The sequence below is a fragment of the Chrysemys picta genome, chromosome 1 (genome assembly GCF_011386835.1).
Source record: "Chrysemys picta bellii isolate R12L10 chromosome 1, ASM1138683v2, whole genome shotgun sequence".
Lineage (NCBI taxonomy): Eukaryota > Metazoa > Chordata > Testudines > Emydidae > Chrysemys > Chrysemys picta.
The window spans coordinates 256,861,983-256,878,193 of NC_088791.1; the positions used below are offsets into that span (position 1 = coordinate 256,861,983).

At 40.2% G+C, this 16,211-nt stretch overlaps 1 protein-coding gene and 1 long non-coding RNA gene across 3 annotated transcripts in view; one reads left to right on the forward strand and one right to left on the reverse strand.

Annotated features, from left to right (window-relative positions):
- SLC15A1 (solute carrier family 15 member 1) overlaps window positions 1-15,646 on the forward strand; it is a 50,417-nt gene extending 34,771 nt beyond the window's left edge. The window contains exons 16-23 of one of the 2 annotated variants that reach the window (XR_010600587.1): window positions 1,065-1,190; window positions 4,552-4,698; window positions 6,403-6,452; window positions 6,893-6,941; window positions 7,086-7,182; window positions 7,681-7,827; window positions 12,088-12,195; window positions 14,722-15,646. Coding sequence is in view for 1 of the 2 variants with exons in the window: in XM_065592646.1 (XP_065448718.1) it covers window positions 1,065-1,190; window positions 4,552-4,698; window positions 6,403-6,452; window positions 6,834-6,941; window positions 7,086-7,182; window positions 7,681-7,827; window positions 12,088-12,195; window positions 14,722-14,916 (978 nt within the window). In the remaining variant the exon portion in view is untranslated. Of the gene's footprint in view, window positions 1-1,064; window positions 1,191-4,551; window positions 4,699-6,402; window positions 6,453-6,833; window positions 6,942-7,085; window positions 7,183-7,680; window positions 7,828-12,087; window positions 12,196-14,721 lie in introns of both variants that reach the window. The other variant, XM_065592646.1, reaches the window with a different exon arrangement.
- On the reverse strand, window positions 12,219-15,857 carry LOC135983098 (uncharacterized). The gene is made up of 3 exons (XR_010600593.1): window positions 15,730-15,857; window positions 13,863-14,015; window positions 12,219-13,659 (listed from the first exon to the last, which is right to left on the reverse strand). It is a non-coding gene; the product is annotated as an uncharacterized LOC135983098 (long non-coding RNA).
- Between the last annotated feature and the right edge of the window lie 354 nt (window positions 15,858-16,211).

Consider the following 16,211-nt stretch of genomic DNA (forward strand, 5'->3'; position numbering starts at 1 on the left):
TTATGGGTTTTTAATTTTAATTGAAGTTCAAAGTTTAAAACCAGAAGACTTAGTTTTTTGGTTTGTTGAGGAATTCATTTGCATATCTGACCTTTTTGATTTGTTTTGAGTGGAGGGTAAGTGTGACACAACCCCAGCGCTATGTGATGTCACAAATTAAGAGTGAAATGCTGTTGATTTACTGTGTGAATCCATTGGAATACAATGAGTTTTACTTTCAACACTGCTTGTTAAAGATAAGATTAAAGGGCTAGATCTTCAGCTGGTATAAATAGTGTAGTTCCATCTTGCTTTATGTCCTGTTTTGAGAGGAGGGGGGACTTAAATAGCCCTATGCTGGCTTCGTGCCCAGGGATGAACTTTGCCCAAAATGATTAGCTACCTATAGAAATTTTAAAAAAGACCAGAGAGCATTTTTGTATAGTGATATATGCGGACAATGGAAAAGAGATAACATTAAAAGCTAGGTAGGGTAGTACTTGTGGGAAAGAAATGAAAATGCATATGGCTCTACCAAATCTCAGTGCACACAGGTACAAAGGCCATTTTATCCACTAATATGGTGGCATCTTCTTGTCAGAATGGGTTGGAAGTGAAAATGAAGCCTGGTTTCTCTCTTTGGCCTGATACCTTCCTGCTAAAGGGTCCCACTTATGGCTACACCCTGGTTAGTCATCACCTGTTGTAAATGGGACAGAAGATAGGATGAAAGGGAATTCAGAAATATGGCCTGTTGTAGACTGTGAGAAAGCCTTGGAGCCCCTGATGCCTGTATCCTGAGTCCTGAAGGGTCCTGATGTTGACAGCAAACCACAGAAGAAAAATGGATAATAGGTGTATGGGGTTGTGGAAGTCTTGCTGAGAAAAAAGGAGTTCCTTTTCTTAGGCTTTCTAGTATAGAGGGTGAGGAAGCATACGGAAACATGTTGTCACCATATGTGTTAATCACAGGTGTTGTGCAAATGTCAATTTTCTTCATAAGTACTAAGGTCATTGTGATTATATTATATATTATATTATATTTATTACTTACTGTTTAATTTATTTCACTCTTTTTCACCAAGAAAACTCTTCCAAACTTCCCGAAAGAAGGGCAATCCCAAATCAAAGTAATAAATTTAGGCACTGATGTTGCAAAAGTTGACATTGGCCCTGGAGTTGAAAATATGTCTGTGGAATCTCTGATGGCGGTAAGAAAGAGTAATGATTAGAGTTGGTAAAAAAAAAATAAAACTTATTTTCTCAATTTTTCACAAGTTTTTTTTAAATGTTTTGTTTACTGAAAATCTGCATTTTAGTAAATGAAAAAATTGATAACCATTTCAACGATGTTTTTAAAAACTTTTTAATAAAAATGTTGGAGAAAAAAGTCACTAATCATTTTGTAAAAAAACAGCTTTCTTACCCAGTAGCTACACCTTCCTAGTGTGACAACAAACCATTGATAACTACTCTTGTGTGGTCTTTATAGCAGTTTTGAAGCCACCTTATAGTAATTTCATCTAAACCACATTTCCCTAGTTTATTTATGAGAATATCATGTGGGACTACGTCAGAATCCTTACTGAAATTAAGATATATCACATCTGCTGCTTCTCACCTATCCACTAGGCCAGTAAACCTGTCAAATAAAGAAATTAGGTTGGTTTGACATGATTTGGTCTTGACAAATCTATATTGGCTATTACTTATTACCCTATTATCCTCTAGTTGGTTACAAAGTTGATTTTTAATAATTTGTCTCAGTATTTTTCCAAGTATCAAAGTTAGGCTGACTGGTCTATAATTTCTTGTGTTTTCTTTGTTCCCCTTAAAGGCCGCCCATGTGGGGGCAGGCAAAAGAACCAGTTTGCCCTAAGCCCCCTCTTGGAGAGGGGCCTCCCCAAACCAAGTGGTTTTGCAACCTGGTGCACATGGTCACAGTACCACTCAGTTTATGCCCAGCCACCCCTCCCTCATGACAGAGGGTCAGCTGGGCCAAACTTGAGTGGTACTGCAGTGCCATGCTTCAGATTGCAATGCCTGGTGCAGGGAGCTGAGCCCATCCCCACGGGACAGGAGCTGCTGCTGCTGCAGGGTGAATGCAGGACAGGCTTGCTCTCCAACTCCCCCTCACACACTGGCCTCCCTTCAGTGTTTTTGCACCCTTGGTTTAATGATTTCTGTGGCTGCAAATTTTTTGGAAGGGTGGGGGCCTCAGTTTCAGATTTTGCCCTGGTCCCCTTTTTAATGATAGGTATTATATTTTCCCTTCTCCGGTCCTCTGGGACCTCACCCATCATCCTCCATGAGTTCTCCAAGGTACTAGCTAATGGTTCTGAGATTACTTTAGCTAGTTCCTTAAGTACCTTAGATTGAATTTCATCAGGCCCTGGTGACTTGAATATGTCTAACTTATCTAAATATTTTTAACCTATTCTTTCCCTATTTTGGCTTGTATTCCCTCCCTGGTGGTAATATTAATGGTGTTAAATATCTAGTCACCATTAACCTTTTTAGTGAAGACTGAAGCAAAATAGATACTAAACACCTCAGCCTTTTGATGTCATCTGCTATTAGCTCTGCTTTCCTGCTAAACAGAGGACCAAAAAAGTTTATTAGCATGAGAAGCTGGTGAGAGTTATCAGAATTTAGTTTATGTTTTCAGGCCATCTTGCTCTTCTTGTCATCAAACAGTTTATTTCTTTCCTGCAGCAAGGGGAACTCACTCCACATCCATAACTTAGGTCAATTTTTCACTTCTATAGAAGTGATATCTATGAAATAATGATTCTGGAGGGACTGGGTGATTTTAAGGTTTAGCAGTGGGATGGAGAGTCTTCCACCTGTAGCGTATCAGTTCAAATCCAGTTCAGGATAAGTCTGTGGTGAATAAAAGTTATTACCATCTGATGGCTAGTAGTTGGTCTTTGTGAAATTAGTTTGTCCTCTCAGTCCAGTTCTAGCTGACAAATATCCATATGCATTACTATTATTAATTTCTATTACAGTAGCAGCGTGCGACTTCAACTGAAGTCAGGGCACATTGTACTTTACATACTCATAGTTAGGGCCCTATCAAATTCACATCCATGAAAAACACATCACAGACTCTGAAATTTGGTCTCCCTTGTGAAATCTGGCTATTGTAGGGGAGACCAGATTTCACAGAGTTGGGCAGCCGGAGAGCGGTGGCTGCTGGCTGGGAGCCCAGCTCTGAAGGAAGCAGCGATGCCAGCAGCAGTGCAGAAGTGAGGTGGCATGGTATGGGTGGGTCGTCACTTTAGAAGGGGGGGCAGGGCTGGCCTTACAGGTGGGCAAGTGGGATACTGTGCAGGGCCCCATGGTCAGGGGGGTGCCGTGGTCAAACCCTCCCCCTCCCTACACACACACACAACCTGCACAAGGATCCTTTAATTCCCAAACGCTGGGCTCCTGCTGCTAGTCCTGGAGGGGCTAGGGAAGAACAGGACTTCCTCTTCCTCTGCATGGGCCACTCCCAAGGTTGGGTCAGATTAATCTCTGGGAAACTTCCCTGAATGCAGGAAACTCCATGGTTGCTGGCTGGGAATCCAACTCTGAAAGGAGCGCTGCTGCCAGCAGCAGCGCAGAAGTGCGTGTCACATGGTATGGTATTGCCATCCGTCCTTCAGCTCTGCTGCTGGAGATGGTGCTGCCTTCAGGAGCTGGGTGCCTGGCCTGCAGCTGCCTTCTGGCTTCCCAGCTCTGAAGGCAGCAGCACAATATCCCCCACAGCAACCCCCCAGTATTGGAATTCACATAATTGGTTCATTTCTTCCTTCACCCAGACTTCAGAGTACCAAGAATTTCATTCACAGCAGTATGTGGAAATGCTGATAATTTTCCTTCTATTTCTAAGTAAATTTGTTGCTCCCACCAGATGTTAAATTGATACAGAGGAGTGAAGTCCTCTGTTTAACCATGGTACAGGTACAGCACCAACAGAGACAGTGCAGGATTTTCCACATGGCAGTGCCAATGTGCCTCAACCTTGTTCTGGAGGAAGCATTCAACGATAGTGCAGCCTCCATCCCATACAGTCTTTGGATTGTCTGCTGAGCCTTTCAACAAGGATGTTAACCAGTACCAGTTCTTATGGAGGTTTAGCAATGCAGAGATACTTCCTTTTCCTCACTCTATGAGTAGGGCCCTACCAAATTCACAGTCCATTTTGGTCAATTACATTGTCAACGGATTTAAAAAATCATAAATTTAATGGTTTCAGATATTTAAATCTGAAATTTCATGGTATTGTAATCGTGGGGGTCTCAACCCAAAATGGGATTGTGTGGGGGTGGAAAGGTCTGTGTGAAGAAAGAAATGAACCAAAACCATTTATGGACAAAATGATTACAGTGGTTTTAGATGCAGAAAAGTGAACAAAAATCTTCAGTGAGATTTATGAGACATGTATGAAGTACCAGAGACCATGTGCAACATACCTAATAAATTTCAGAACTCTTGAGTCAGCAGGATTCTGATAAATGCATAGATAGAGTCACAGTTATGTGAATATACATAGCAAATGTTCTTTCTTTTTTTTTTATATAGACAAACTATCTGACATTTGACACTACTAGCTTAACAGGAATGAATATAGCCTACGGAAATCAAACCTTAAATCAGTCTCTTAATTTTCTGGGAAAAGAACGTCATACTCTTATACTAAAAAATACAGGTGGCATCCAAACTGAATTGGTAAGCTTGTTTAATTCCTAGTTAGTATACCCTTCCAATCTTCTTAAATGGAGAGTTTTAATCTCAAGTGAAGTTTAATGTAATTTAATATATAGTTTAAACATTTCTGGATAAACATAAATAATTTTAAATGGATGGTCTTAGTTTCATGCTTCACAACAATCACATGTATTAACAAAACTCTAAAGATGAGACTTGGGGGCAGGTCCACAAAAGGGACTTAGTGCTATTGCAGCACAGCTATGATGCTGTAACTCCGGTGCTTCCTACCGTGTTGGCATGGGCTTTTCCATTGATGTAGATAAGCTACCTCCTTGAGCAGTGGTAGCGAGGTTGATAGAAACATTCTTCTGTTGACTTGCTCACATCTACCCCAGGGATTAGATCAGCATAGCTACGGCATGCTGGGATGTGAATTTTTCACAGTCCTGAATGATATAGCTATGTTGATCTAAATTTTCAGTGTTGACCAGGCCTCCATGATACAGCACCTAGCATTGAGGTGCCCTGTCACCTCGTGGAATCCACAGCTCCGAGTTAAGCAACACATCTCCCTATCCAGTGCATAGGGAAAGTAAGACCCTAAGAAAGGGATTCACAAAAGTCAGCAAGCTGATTTTGGGGGGGGTTGCCCAAGCTAGTCAATAGGAAATGCCAGAGGTAGGTGCCCATCTCTGGATGAGCAGGAGGCACCTCCCTCTCCTAAAGATTCACAGCCATGAACCATCGCCTCGATTTAGGCGCTTAAGTCAGACCTTTGTCACAAAATAAATAAATAAAAATTAGGAGGTGGTAGTGCCACTTTTAAGCCGGGTAGTTAGACCACTCGCCCAAAATGTGGAAGCCCATGGTTCAGTTCTCTCTCTCTGCGTGAGCTGGAGCAGGGATTTGAATGCAACTCTCTTATGTTCCACGTGAGTGCCCCAACCACTGAGCTATATACTATATAGTCTTTTCTTGAAGCTGTTCCACTTTTTATGAAATACTTAGCCATTGGAGCAGGGATTGGAACCTGGGTCTTATAAGTGAGTGCCCTAGCGAGAGTAACAATGACTCTCTCTCTCTCTGGCCCAATTAATATTTAAATATTTCATACAAGGTGGAATGGCTTCAACAGGAGAGGTTGAGAGAGGCCCATCCCAAAATACTGTATATCCCAGTGGTTAGAGTAGTGAGGTAGGAGTCCTGTGTTCAATCCTTGCTCCAGCTCATGCATAGTGGGGATTTGAACCTGGGTCTCTCCCATATCCTGCTTTATTAAGTGTAAGGGGAGCACTGGCATCACCTCGTCTTCTGTTTTGTTTGGGGTCCAACCTGGTAGACAGCCTCTGAGAATGCCTACCAGATCAGGCCCCACAGGTGAGATATGTGGGGTATCCTATTGGGGCTGAGGTGTGAGCTGAACATTAGGATTAAGGTGTCTTAGCATGTGCCCACCAGCAGAAAGTTAGGTGCCATGGGGACTTTACCAGTGGAAATTTAGTTGCTTATAGAGTTAGATGGCAGCTGAAGTTATGAGGATTTAAGTTTTGTATTTAGGCACCAAAAGTAGTAGTTAGACACTGGCCTAACTCTGTGGATCTACCCTTGGAGTCTTATTCTAAAGTAAGAGATAGTGGATATTGGTACATAATAGTGCACATCATAGCATATCAAAGATACCAACACAAATATCTTATTAATGATAATTGTCTTTTCCACTAGCTGCTTGATGGCCTTACATCAAAGTCAGAAGATGGAAAAAATCAAATCAGGTATCGTTAATAAACATTTGCTTTACTTCAGCTGAGTGTTAAAATGGCATCTTTATAGTCAATATCTTATTTCTGCTTCCTGTGCATCTTCAACCTGAATCTTCATTTGTTACTGAAAAAAACAGGTTTTAACTTATTGACTCATCTGGAAAGGGAGATGGATTCTGTTTTGCTTCTTGCATCAGCTATACATTTTTAAAGAGAAGAGAAAATGTCATTTAAAAATGATCAAAATCTATTCAAATGAGATGGGGGAGGAAAATTATTTCAAATATCTGTTGCTTTGCCAGCATATAATGTAAAGAATGTTAGCTTTGTGTAAGTTTTACTTATGTTGTCATGTTTTATAAGCAAGTATTATATTCTTTTTATTTTGTAAAGATTTATAAACAATTTGGCTTCAACCATCAACATCACAATGGGTAGTACTTATCTTGCAGATGTGAAGAGTTTTTCTGCCACCAATTATACATCCTTTACAAGAGGCGTGTAAGTATTTTGCTTTACCTTAATCCAAAGACTTCCAGGAAAAAAATAGTCTTTGTCTTCAGAAAAAGTACATGGAATTCATGGTATTATTATGTAAGTACAATTAATTCTAGAGTTATTTAGATTAACTTCTTTGTTTTTCAGAAAAGAGATTGTTGTTTTTGGAGACAATTCACTGACTTGCAAAAATCAGTCAATACCATTTGGATATGGCAGTGCATACACTATTGTAATTCAAGAGGTAAATTGCCAGTGCTGCTAGAAGATGCAGAATAACTTTTGTGTTACATTACTTTTTAATTTTGTTTTAATTGCCATTGAACAAATTACCTGCTATTGCTGAAATATAAAATAACTATATGGACTTATCTCATATATTAGAATATTTTATCTTAATGTAGTTTTAATAAACTATAAAAATAATAATGGAAGTAATGGGTTGCATTCTGAATCAAAATATGTATGGTGAATCAGTTAATAATGTAGGGGTTCTAGTTTCTGCCTAACAGACTTAAAAACCTGGAGTCTGGTCAGATATCCAGGGCTTAAAGGTCTTAATATGGACTCAGTTACAAAATTATCACTAATTTAAAATTCTCTATGCACTGTTGATTTATTTTAACATAGATAGGAGGGTTGCTCCCTGATGAAAATCTCATAGCATATTTTTATCTTTAGAAAACATGCAACATTTTCATCATTGTTTTTTAATGTACCATTTTCATTATTATTATTTCAGTGCAACAACAACAGACTAGAACTCAGATACGTTGAAGATATCCAACCCAATACAGTTCACATGGCTTGGCAGATCCCTCAGTACTTCATTATGACATGTGGTGAAGTGGTCTTCTCTGTCACTGGGCTGGCATTTTCCTATTCTCAGGTAGGAGGTTTCCATCAATAACATTAGTATTCCTGAGATATGTCTTCACCTTTTACTGATGAATGTAATAGTTTTACCAAGCAGACAGAAAAACAATTAGACTAATCACTAAAGAAAAATAATCACCACCACCATCTATGCGAATCAGAAGTTGCCAGATTTTTGTTGGCGTAAATTAGCATTTTTCAATGACTTTTGTGTTGATTTCAGACTATTTGATTTACAGTAGCTGATGATCTGACCACCAGTCTTCAGGTCACTCCATCATACAAACTGCCTGCCAATGGAAACTCTTGGCACTAGGGCTGTACTGCTTCTTGTTATGGAGCCAGCTCTGGGTGGGGAAAAGCTAAAAACAGAATGAATAGATACTGAGACCTTGTCTACACACATCCGTTGTGCTAGTTTAATTTAAATTGCTTTTTAAACTCCGGTGTGGACACTCTTATTTCAGAGTGGTTTATTTTGTTTTAGCTTCAAAGTGTCCCTTGTCAATTTAAGCTAAAACAAAACAAATCTTATTTAAACTGAAATAAGAGCCTTTTGCATCAGTTTAATTGTGTATCACTTTGTATCACCCTAAATAATTTCTCTCCCCTTATTTTTAAGACACTCCAATTTGTCTCACATATTAGCCATGAGTGCTTTTTCTTTTTTATGTCCTTTTCCTTTCATTCTGATGAATAGTATATGTACTGTAACATGTTGTGCTCATATACTGTTGTGATGGGTACCTTATAAGTACCTAGACAGATATAATTTGATTTGTTATTGTGAACTCTGATTTCAGCAACAATTTTGTACCCAGTGAGTTTGAGTCATATGTAAAATATGCTTGTTAATCACTCATTGTACACAATAATTGCAGTATTATAAGCAATACTGGAAATTTACTGCTTCCACAATCTTTCCCTGCCCTTCCCACAATTCCTTAAATAAGAACCAGCAGCATTTCATAGAATCATAGACTTTGAGGTGAGAAGGGACCATTATGATCATCTAGTCTGACCTCCTGCACAATGCAGGCCACAGAATCTCACTCACCAACTCCTGTATCAAACTTATGTCTGAGCCGTTGAAGTCCTCAAATCATGGTTTAAAGACTTCAAGGTGCAGAGAAAATTCCAGCAAGTGACCTGTGCCCCATGCTGCAGAGGAAGGCAAAAAACCCCGAGGACCTCAACCAATCTGCCCTGGAGGAAAATTCCTTCCGACCCCAACTATGGCCATCAGCTAAACCCTGAGCATGTGGGCAAGACTCACCAGCCAGACACCCAGGAAAGAATTCTATGCAGTATCTCAGATCCCACCCCATCTAACATTCCATCACAGGCCATTGGGCTTATTTACCGCTAATAGTCAAACACCAATTAGTTGCCAAAATTAGGCTATCCCATTATACCATCCCCTCCATAAACTTATCAAGCTTAGTCTTGAAGCCAGATATGTCTTTTGCCCACACTGCTCCCCTTGGAAGGCTGTTCCAGAACTTCACTCCTCTGATGGTTAGAAACCTTCGTCTAATTTCAAGTCTAAACTTCCTGATGGCCAGTTTATATCCATTTGTTCTTGTGTCCACATTGGTACTGAGTTTAAATAATTCCTCTCCCTTCCTGGTATTTATCCCTCTGATATATTTATAGAGAGCAATCATATCTCCCCTCAGCCTTCTTTTGGTTAGGCTAAACAAGCCAAGCTCTTTGAATCTCCTTTCATAAGATAGGTTTTCCATTCCTCGGATCATCCTAGTAGCCCTTCTCTGTATCTGTTCCAGTTTGAATTCATCCTTCTTAAACATGGGAGACCAGAACTGCACACGGTATTCCAGATGAGGTCTCACCAGTGCCTTGTATAACGGTACTAACACCTCCTTATCTCTACTGGAAATACCTCGCCTGATGCATCCCAAGACCGCATTAGCTTTTTTCACAGCTATATCACATTGGCGGCTCATAGTCATCCTGTGATCAACCAATACTCCGAGGTCCTTCTCCTCCTCTGTTACTTCCAACTGATGCGTCCCCAGCTTATAAGAATAATTCTTGTTATTAATCCCTAAATGTATGACCTTGCACTTTTCACTCTTAAATTTCATCCTATTACTATAACTCCAGTTTACAAGGTCATCCAGATCTTCCTGTATGATATCCTGGTCCTTTTCTATATTGGCAATACCTCCCAGCTTTGTGTCATCCGCAAACTTTATTAGCACATTCCCACTTTTTGTGCCAAGGTCAGTAATAAAAAGATTAAATAAGATTGGTCCCAAAACCGATCCCTGAGGAACTCCACTAGTAACCTCCCTCCAGCCTGACAGTTCACCTTTCAGTACGACCCATTGTAGTTTCCCCTTTAACCAGTTCCTTATCCACCTTTTAATTTTCATATTGATCCCCATCTTTTCCAATTTAGCTAATAATTCCCCATGTGGAACTGTATCAAATGCCTTACTGAAATCGAGGTAAATTAGATCCACTGCGTTTCCTTTGTCTAGAAAATCTGTTACCTTCTCAAACAAGGATATCAGGTTGGTTTGGCACGATTTACCTTTTGTAAAACCATGTTGTATTTTGTCCCAATTACCATTGACCTCAATGTCCTTAACTACTTTCTTCTTCAAAAAAATTTTCAAGACCTTGTGTACTACAGATGTCATACTAACAGGCCTGTAGTTGCCCGGATCACTTTTTTTCCCTTTCTTAAAGATAGGAACTATTTTAACAATTCTCCAGTCATACAGTAATGAATCTGAGATTACAGATTCATTAACTTTTTTTTGCTATTGGGCTTGCAATTTCATGTGCCAGTTCCTTTAATATTCTTGGATGAAGATTATCTGGGCCCCCGATTTAGTCCCATTAATCTGGTCAAGTTTGGCTTCTATCTCAGATGTGGTAATATCTACCTCCATTTCCTCATTCCCATTTGTTATCCTACAATTATCCCTAAGCTCCTCATTAAAGACCGAGGCAAAGTATTTGTTTAGATATTGGACCATGCCTAGATTATCCTAACCTCCACTCCATCCTCAGTGTTTAGCGGTCCCACTCCTTTCTTTGTTTTTTTCTTATTTAGATGGCTATAGAACCTTTTACTATTGGTTTTAATTCCCTTTGCAAGGTCCAACTCTACATGGCTTTTGGCCTTTCTCACTTTATCCCTACATGTTCTGACCTCAATAAGGTAGCTTTCCTTGCTGATCACTCCCATCTTCCACTCCTTGTAGACTTTCTGCTTTTTCTTAATCACCTCTCTGAGATGCTTGCTCATCCAGCTTGGTCTACAACTCCTGCCTATGAATTTTCCCCCTTTCTTGGGATGCAGGCCTCTGATGGTTTCTGCAACTTTGACTTGAAGTAATTCCAGGCCTCCTCCACCTTTAGATCCACACGTACTTCAGTCCAATCCACTTCCCTAACTAATTTCCTTAATTTTTTTGAAATAAAAAACCCTAGTCACAGATCTATTTTTGTTTATTCTTTCATTTAGTTTAAACTGAATTAGCTCATGATTGCTCGAACCAAGGTTGTCCCCTACAACCATTTCTTCTATGAGGTCCTTGCTACTCACCAAAACCAAATCTAAAATGGCATCCCCTCTTGTTGGTTCAGCAACTACTTGGTGAAGGAATCCATCAGCTATCGCATCTAGGAAAATCTGAGCCCTATGATTATTACTAGCACTTGTCCTCCAATCTATATCTGGGAAGTTAAAGTCTCCCATTAGTATTTACTTAATTTAAAAGGTCTCTATCCATATCCAAATCAGATCCGGTGGTCTATAGCACAACCCAAGTACTATCTCAGGGGAGGCTCTAGTAGCTTTCTTCCCCAATGTGATTTTTGCCCAGACAAACTCTGTCTTATCCATTCCATCCCTTATTTCTTTACAGTCTACTTCATCATTGATATACAATGTTTCCACCACTTTGCCTTTATTTCTGTCTTTCCTAAACAGCACATACCCTTCAATACCTGTACTCCAGTCATGACTACTATTCCACCATGTTTCTGTTATCCCTATAATATCTGGTTTCACTTCCTGCACCAGTAACTCTAGTTCCTCCATTTTGTTACCTAGGCTCCTCGCATTGGTGTACAAACATCTTAATTTTTGCTGTTTGGCTTCGCTCACATTCTTTACCTGGGTTAATATTAAGAATCAGCTAAACTTTGAAGATTGAACATGAACCTACATAATCTACTTTTATAAGATGTGTTAAAGTGCAAAGCAATTCAATTAAATATCTTGTTTCTGCAGGCACCTTCCAACATGAAATCGGTGCTTCAGGCAGGCTGGCTGCTGACTGTGGCTGTTGGTAACATCATTGTTCTTATTGTGGCTGGGGCATCAAAACTCAGTGAGCAGGTAAATAGACATTAGCACAAAACTGTATTGGTATAGTGTATTCTTATTGCTTACTATATCAGTTCAGTATACTATACAGCTATGGTACAGGGGAGAACAATCATAGATAAGCCTCATAGCCTTCTTTTTGCATCATTTCGTTACTATGGTGGATTTTTAGTTATTATAACAACAAGACAAGAGCATGTGATAAAAAAAAAAAAAACACTAGCTGGAGGAGAGTCATTGAAACCCACAGTCAGCCATGCAGAATTACCATTGAGTGACCTCAGGTCAGATGTAAAGGCCTCACTAGACCATATGAAGAACACTGAGAAAATCTGGTAACTAACATTATCACACAAGCTGTTGTGACCTACTTAGATAAAGTCTGTGTATACTATACAGTACACACTGACCAGATTTTCTGGGTGCTATATTAAGATACAGTTCTGAGGAGGGGCTCCTTCATATCCTTGGTTACATACCATGAAGAGTCGCTTTCCTTACTATATGGGAGAGAGATAGTTGGTGGATTGGAGTTTGGAGCACCTGCTTAAGATTCTGCTGGAACTCTCTAGTTCTTCCAAGATTCATTTTAAAACTACTCTTCTTTTAAAAAAATCTTATTAGGAGTTCCTGCCAGCTGTGTCCCCCCCCCAAGCTTTTTCTACTCCTAATTCCTGCACTGTTCATGAAACAGGCTAGTTCAGCCCTTTTGAAAGTTGCAAATCATAGAAGATTAGGGTTGGAAGAGACCTCAGGAGGTCATCTAGTCCAACCCCCTGCTCAAAGCAGGACCAACCCCAACTAAATCATCCCAGCCAGGGCTTTATCAAGCTGGGCCTAAAAAACTCTAAGGATGGAGATTCCACCACCTCCCTTGGTAACCGATTCCAGTGCTTCGCCACCCTCCTAGTGAAATAGTTTTTCCTAATATCCAACCTAGACCTCCCCCGCTGCAACTTGAGATCATTGCTTCTTGTTCTGTCATCTGCCACCACTGAGAACAGCCTAGCTCCATCCTCTTTGGAACCCCACCCCCCTTCGGGTAGTTGAAGACTGCTATCAAATCCCCCCCCTCACTCTTCTCTTCTGCAGACTAAATAAACCCAGTCCCTCAGCCTCTCCTCATAACTCATGTGCCCCAGCCCCCTAATCATTTTTGTTGCCCTCCGCTGGACTTTCTCCAATTTGTCCACATCCTTTCTGTAGTGGGGGGCCCAAAACTGGACGCAATACTCCAGATGTGGCCTCACCAGTGCCAAATAGAGAGGAATAATCACTTCCCTCGACCTGCTGGCAATGCTCCTACTAATGCAGTCCAATATGCTGTTAGCCTTGGCAACAAGGGCACACTGCTGACTCATATCCAGCTTCTCATCCACTGTAATCCCCAGGTCCTTTTCTGCAGAACTGCCTCTTAGCCAGTCGGTCCCAAGCCTGTAGTAATGCATGGGATTCTTCTGTCCTAAGTGCAGGACCCTAAAAGAGAAATTACTACAGTGACCAGGAGGAGGGGAAGACTACTCCTGCAAATGGTAGAAGCTCAACTGGGCTAATGGGACAATAATAGGGCAGCCCAGGAAAAACATGTTTTTAATCTCTACCCACCAGGGTTCCTCTGCTATCCACAGATGAGGCCCACAGAATCCCTTTCTGCCCTCCCATTATTTAAAAACCTCTACCTTCAGAGTCACTGTTCTTCTGGCCGACGAGGACTAGGCAGGATCCCTTCAGAAAGTATCAGTGCCACTCTAATTAGAAGGCTTCAGTTCAGGGGGGGAAAATGACCCCCTTCTTAAACGTGGACTTTTATGACGTTCCTGACCCCTGCTAGGCTGAGCAGCAAGAAAACAAAACATGATTAATTAAGGTTTTCCACTCTTGAGTACTTATTTATATAATTAATTTGTTATATATTTGTATTACTGTAGTGCCTAGGAGACTTCTTCATGACCAGTGTTCTATTGCGCTAGGTGCTGTACAAACACAGAACAGAAAGGTTGAGTGAATGTGAGGGGTCGAGTTTCACTCACTGCAATCAGTGAAAACTTTGCCATAGACTTCAGTGGGAATAAGATCATGCCTGTTTAGCTCCCACTAGGGCAGTGGTTTTCAACCTGTGGTCCACGGACCCGGAGGGTCCACAGACTATGTCTAAGATTTCCAAAGGGGTCCACATCTCCATTCGAAATTTTTTAAAGGTCTGCAAATGAAAAGAGGTTGAAAGCCATTGCACTAGGGTAAATACAGTTCTAGACAAAGAGAACTATATAGAGATTCATCTGCAGTCAATCAGTAACTCTACAGCATCACCTGGAACAGACTGCAGAGCCTTCTCAGCGTGCCCAGACTTTATACTTTGGTTTATTTTTAGATGTACATGAGATACCTGGACAGATCTCAAAAGTCCAAAGTAATTTGGGTACCTAGTCCCTTCTAAAGCCACATCATAATTGTGTGTGTGTGTGTGTGTAAAACAGCATTATGATGGTGAACCACAGAAATGCCTATAGATAAATAATAACGTTTGTTTCTTTACAGTGGGCAGAATATGTGCTGTTTGCTGCTTTACTGATGGCAGTTTGCATTATATTTTCCATCATGGCTTATTTTTACACCTATGTGGATCCAGTTGAGATTGAAGCCCAACTTGATGAGGATGAAAAGAAGAAAATGGAAAATGAGAAAAGCATTTGTGAAAATGGAACTGGGCCTATCTCTCAGAGTGAGATGTAAAGATGAACTCAGAGCTTAATGATGTAAATTTATGGCATCCCATTAACTACATCCACAGTAAGAGGAACTGGAGTATCCTTAACAACCATTGGATGGGCTCTCTCATAGGAAGGGGGGGAAGAGCATTGCTCATTTAAAATGCAGACCCTCCTGAGGAGCAAGATCAAGAGCTTAGTCTTTTGTACTGAACATGATACTCTAAGAAAACTCTGGAAACTTGCTCCCAGCAGAATTTGCACTTTAAAAATGGACCTGAAGCTTAAATCCCAAAGCATTAAAATACCGAAATTGCACTTGACAGTGTTGAAGAGTTCCTGTGATGAAAAGATGTATTATTTTTATATTGTATTGTAATTTTATATTGTGAAAAGGAAAATATTGCCAGGAAATATTAATTAAAGCCAAGCCGTTTGCACAGCCCCAGCAGCCCACTATTATTCAGGAGCAACTGGTCAGTGGAGTTTTGAAAATCCTTTTTTAAACTGCCTTAGAAATAATGAATGCAAAAATGCATGGATTAATTATAGAAAGCTGTACATACTGTATATGTTACCAGTTAGTATTGCACTACAGACCCCTCCAACCCACCTGTGCACTCTATCTACCCATTTAACTACTGGTAACTTTAACCAAATATTTTAGACTCAGATGGCCACCAAGATGAAGACAAAGGAGAATGGAACTCTGGATGAGCAGTAGCATCTAAAATAAAACTCACATAATAACAAAATAATGTAGTTTGAGGTGTTTCTTTGAGCGGGAAAAGGAGTTGAATATAGTGTTTCATGCTAAGGAAGAACTTTAGACCCCTACCTTACTTGGAGTGGATTTGTCAAGATGTTACGACAGGCTCCTCTGCCAGCCTCTCTTTTGCCCACTAAGTTTACAAACAGAAGCAAATAGTTCCCATTGAGGACAACATCTTCTGCCCAAAGTGTTGTCCTTAACAAATATAGCACTTATTTGCAAACTGTTAACTCTTTTCTTTTAACTTTAAAGTAATAGTTAGAAAAAGTATGTACAGATAAGTATACACAGGTACATCATATGCTACTCTAATAGGCATGGAGTTAAGTATATGGGAAGCATTCAAATAGGATAAGAGGGATAAATCTTCAGTGAACATGTGAAGAATTGGCATTTTTTGCAATTTTAGGTTGGCCAAAAGACTAATGAGTGGGCTTCTTGGTTATTTGGTTCTGAGGCAAATGATTTGTTTTTAACTTGCTTTGAAAAGAGAATATAATATTGCAATGCCAATTGGCAAAAGTTGTCATGCTCATGGTGGGAGTGGG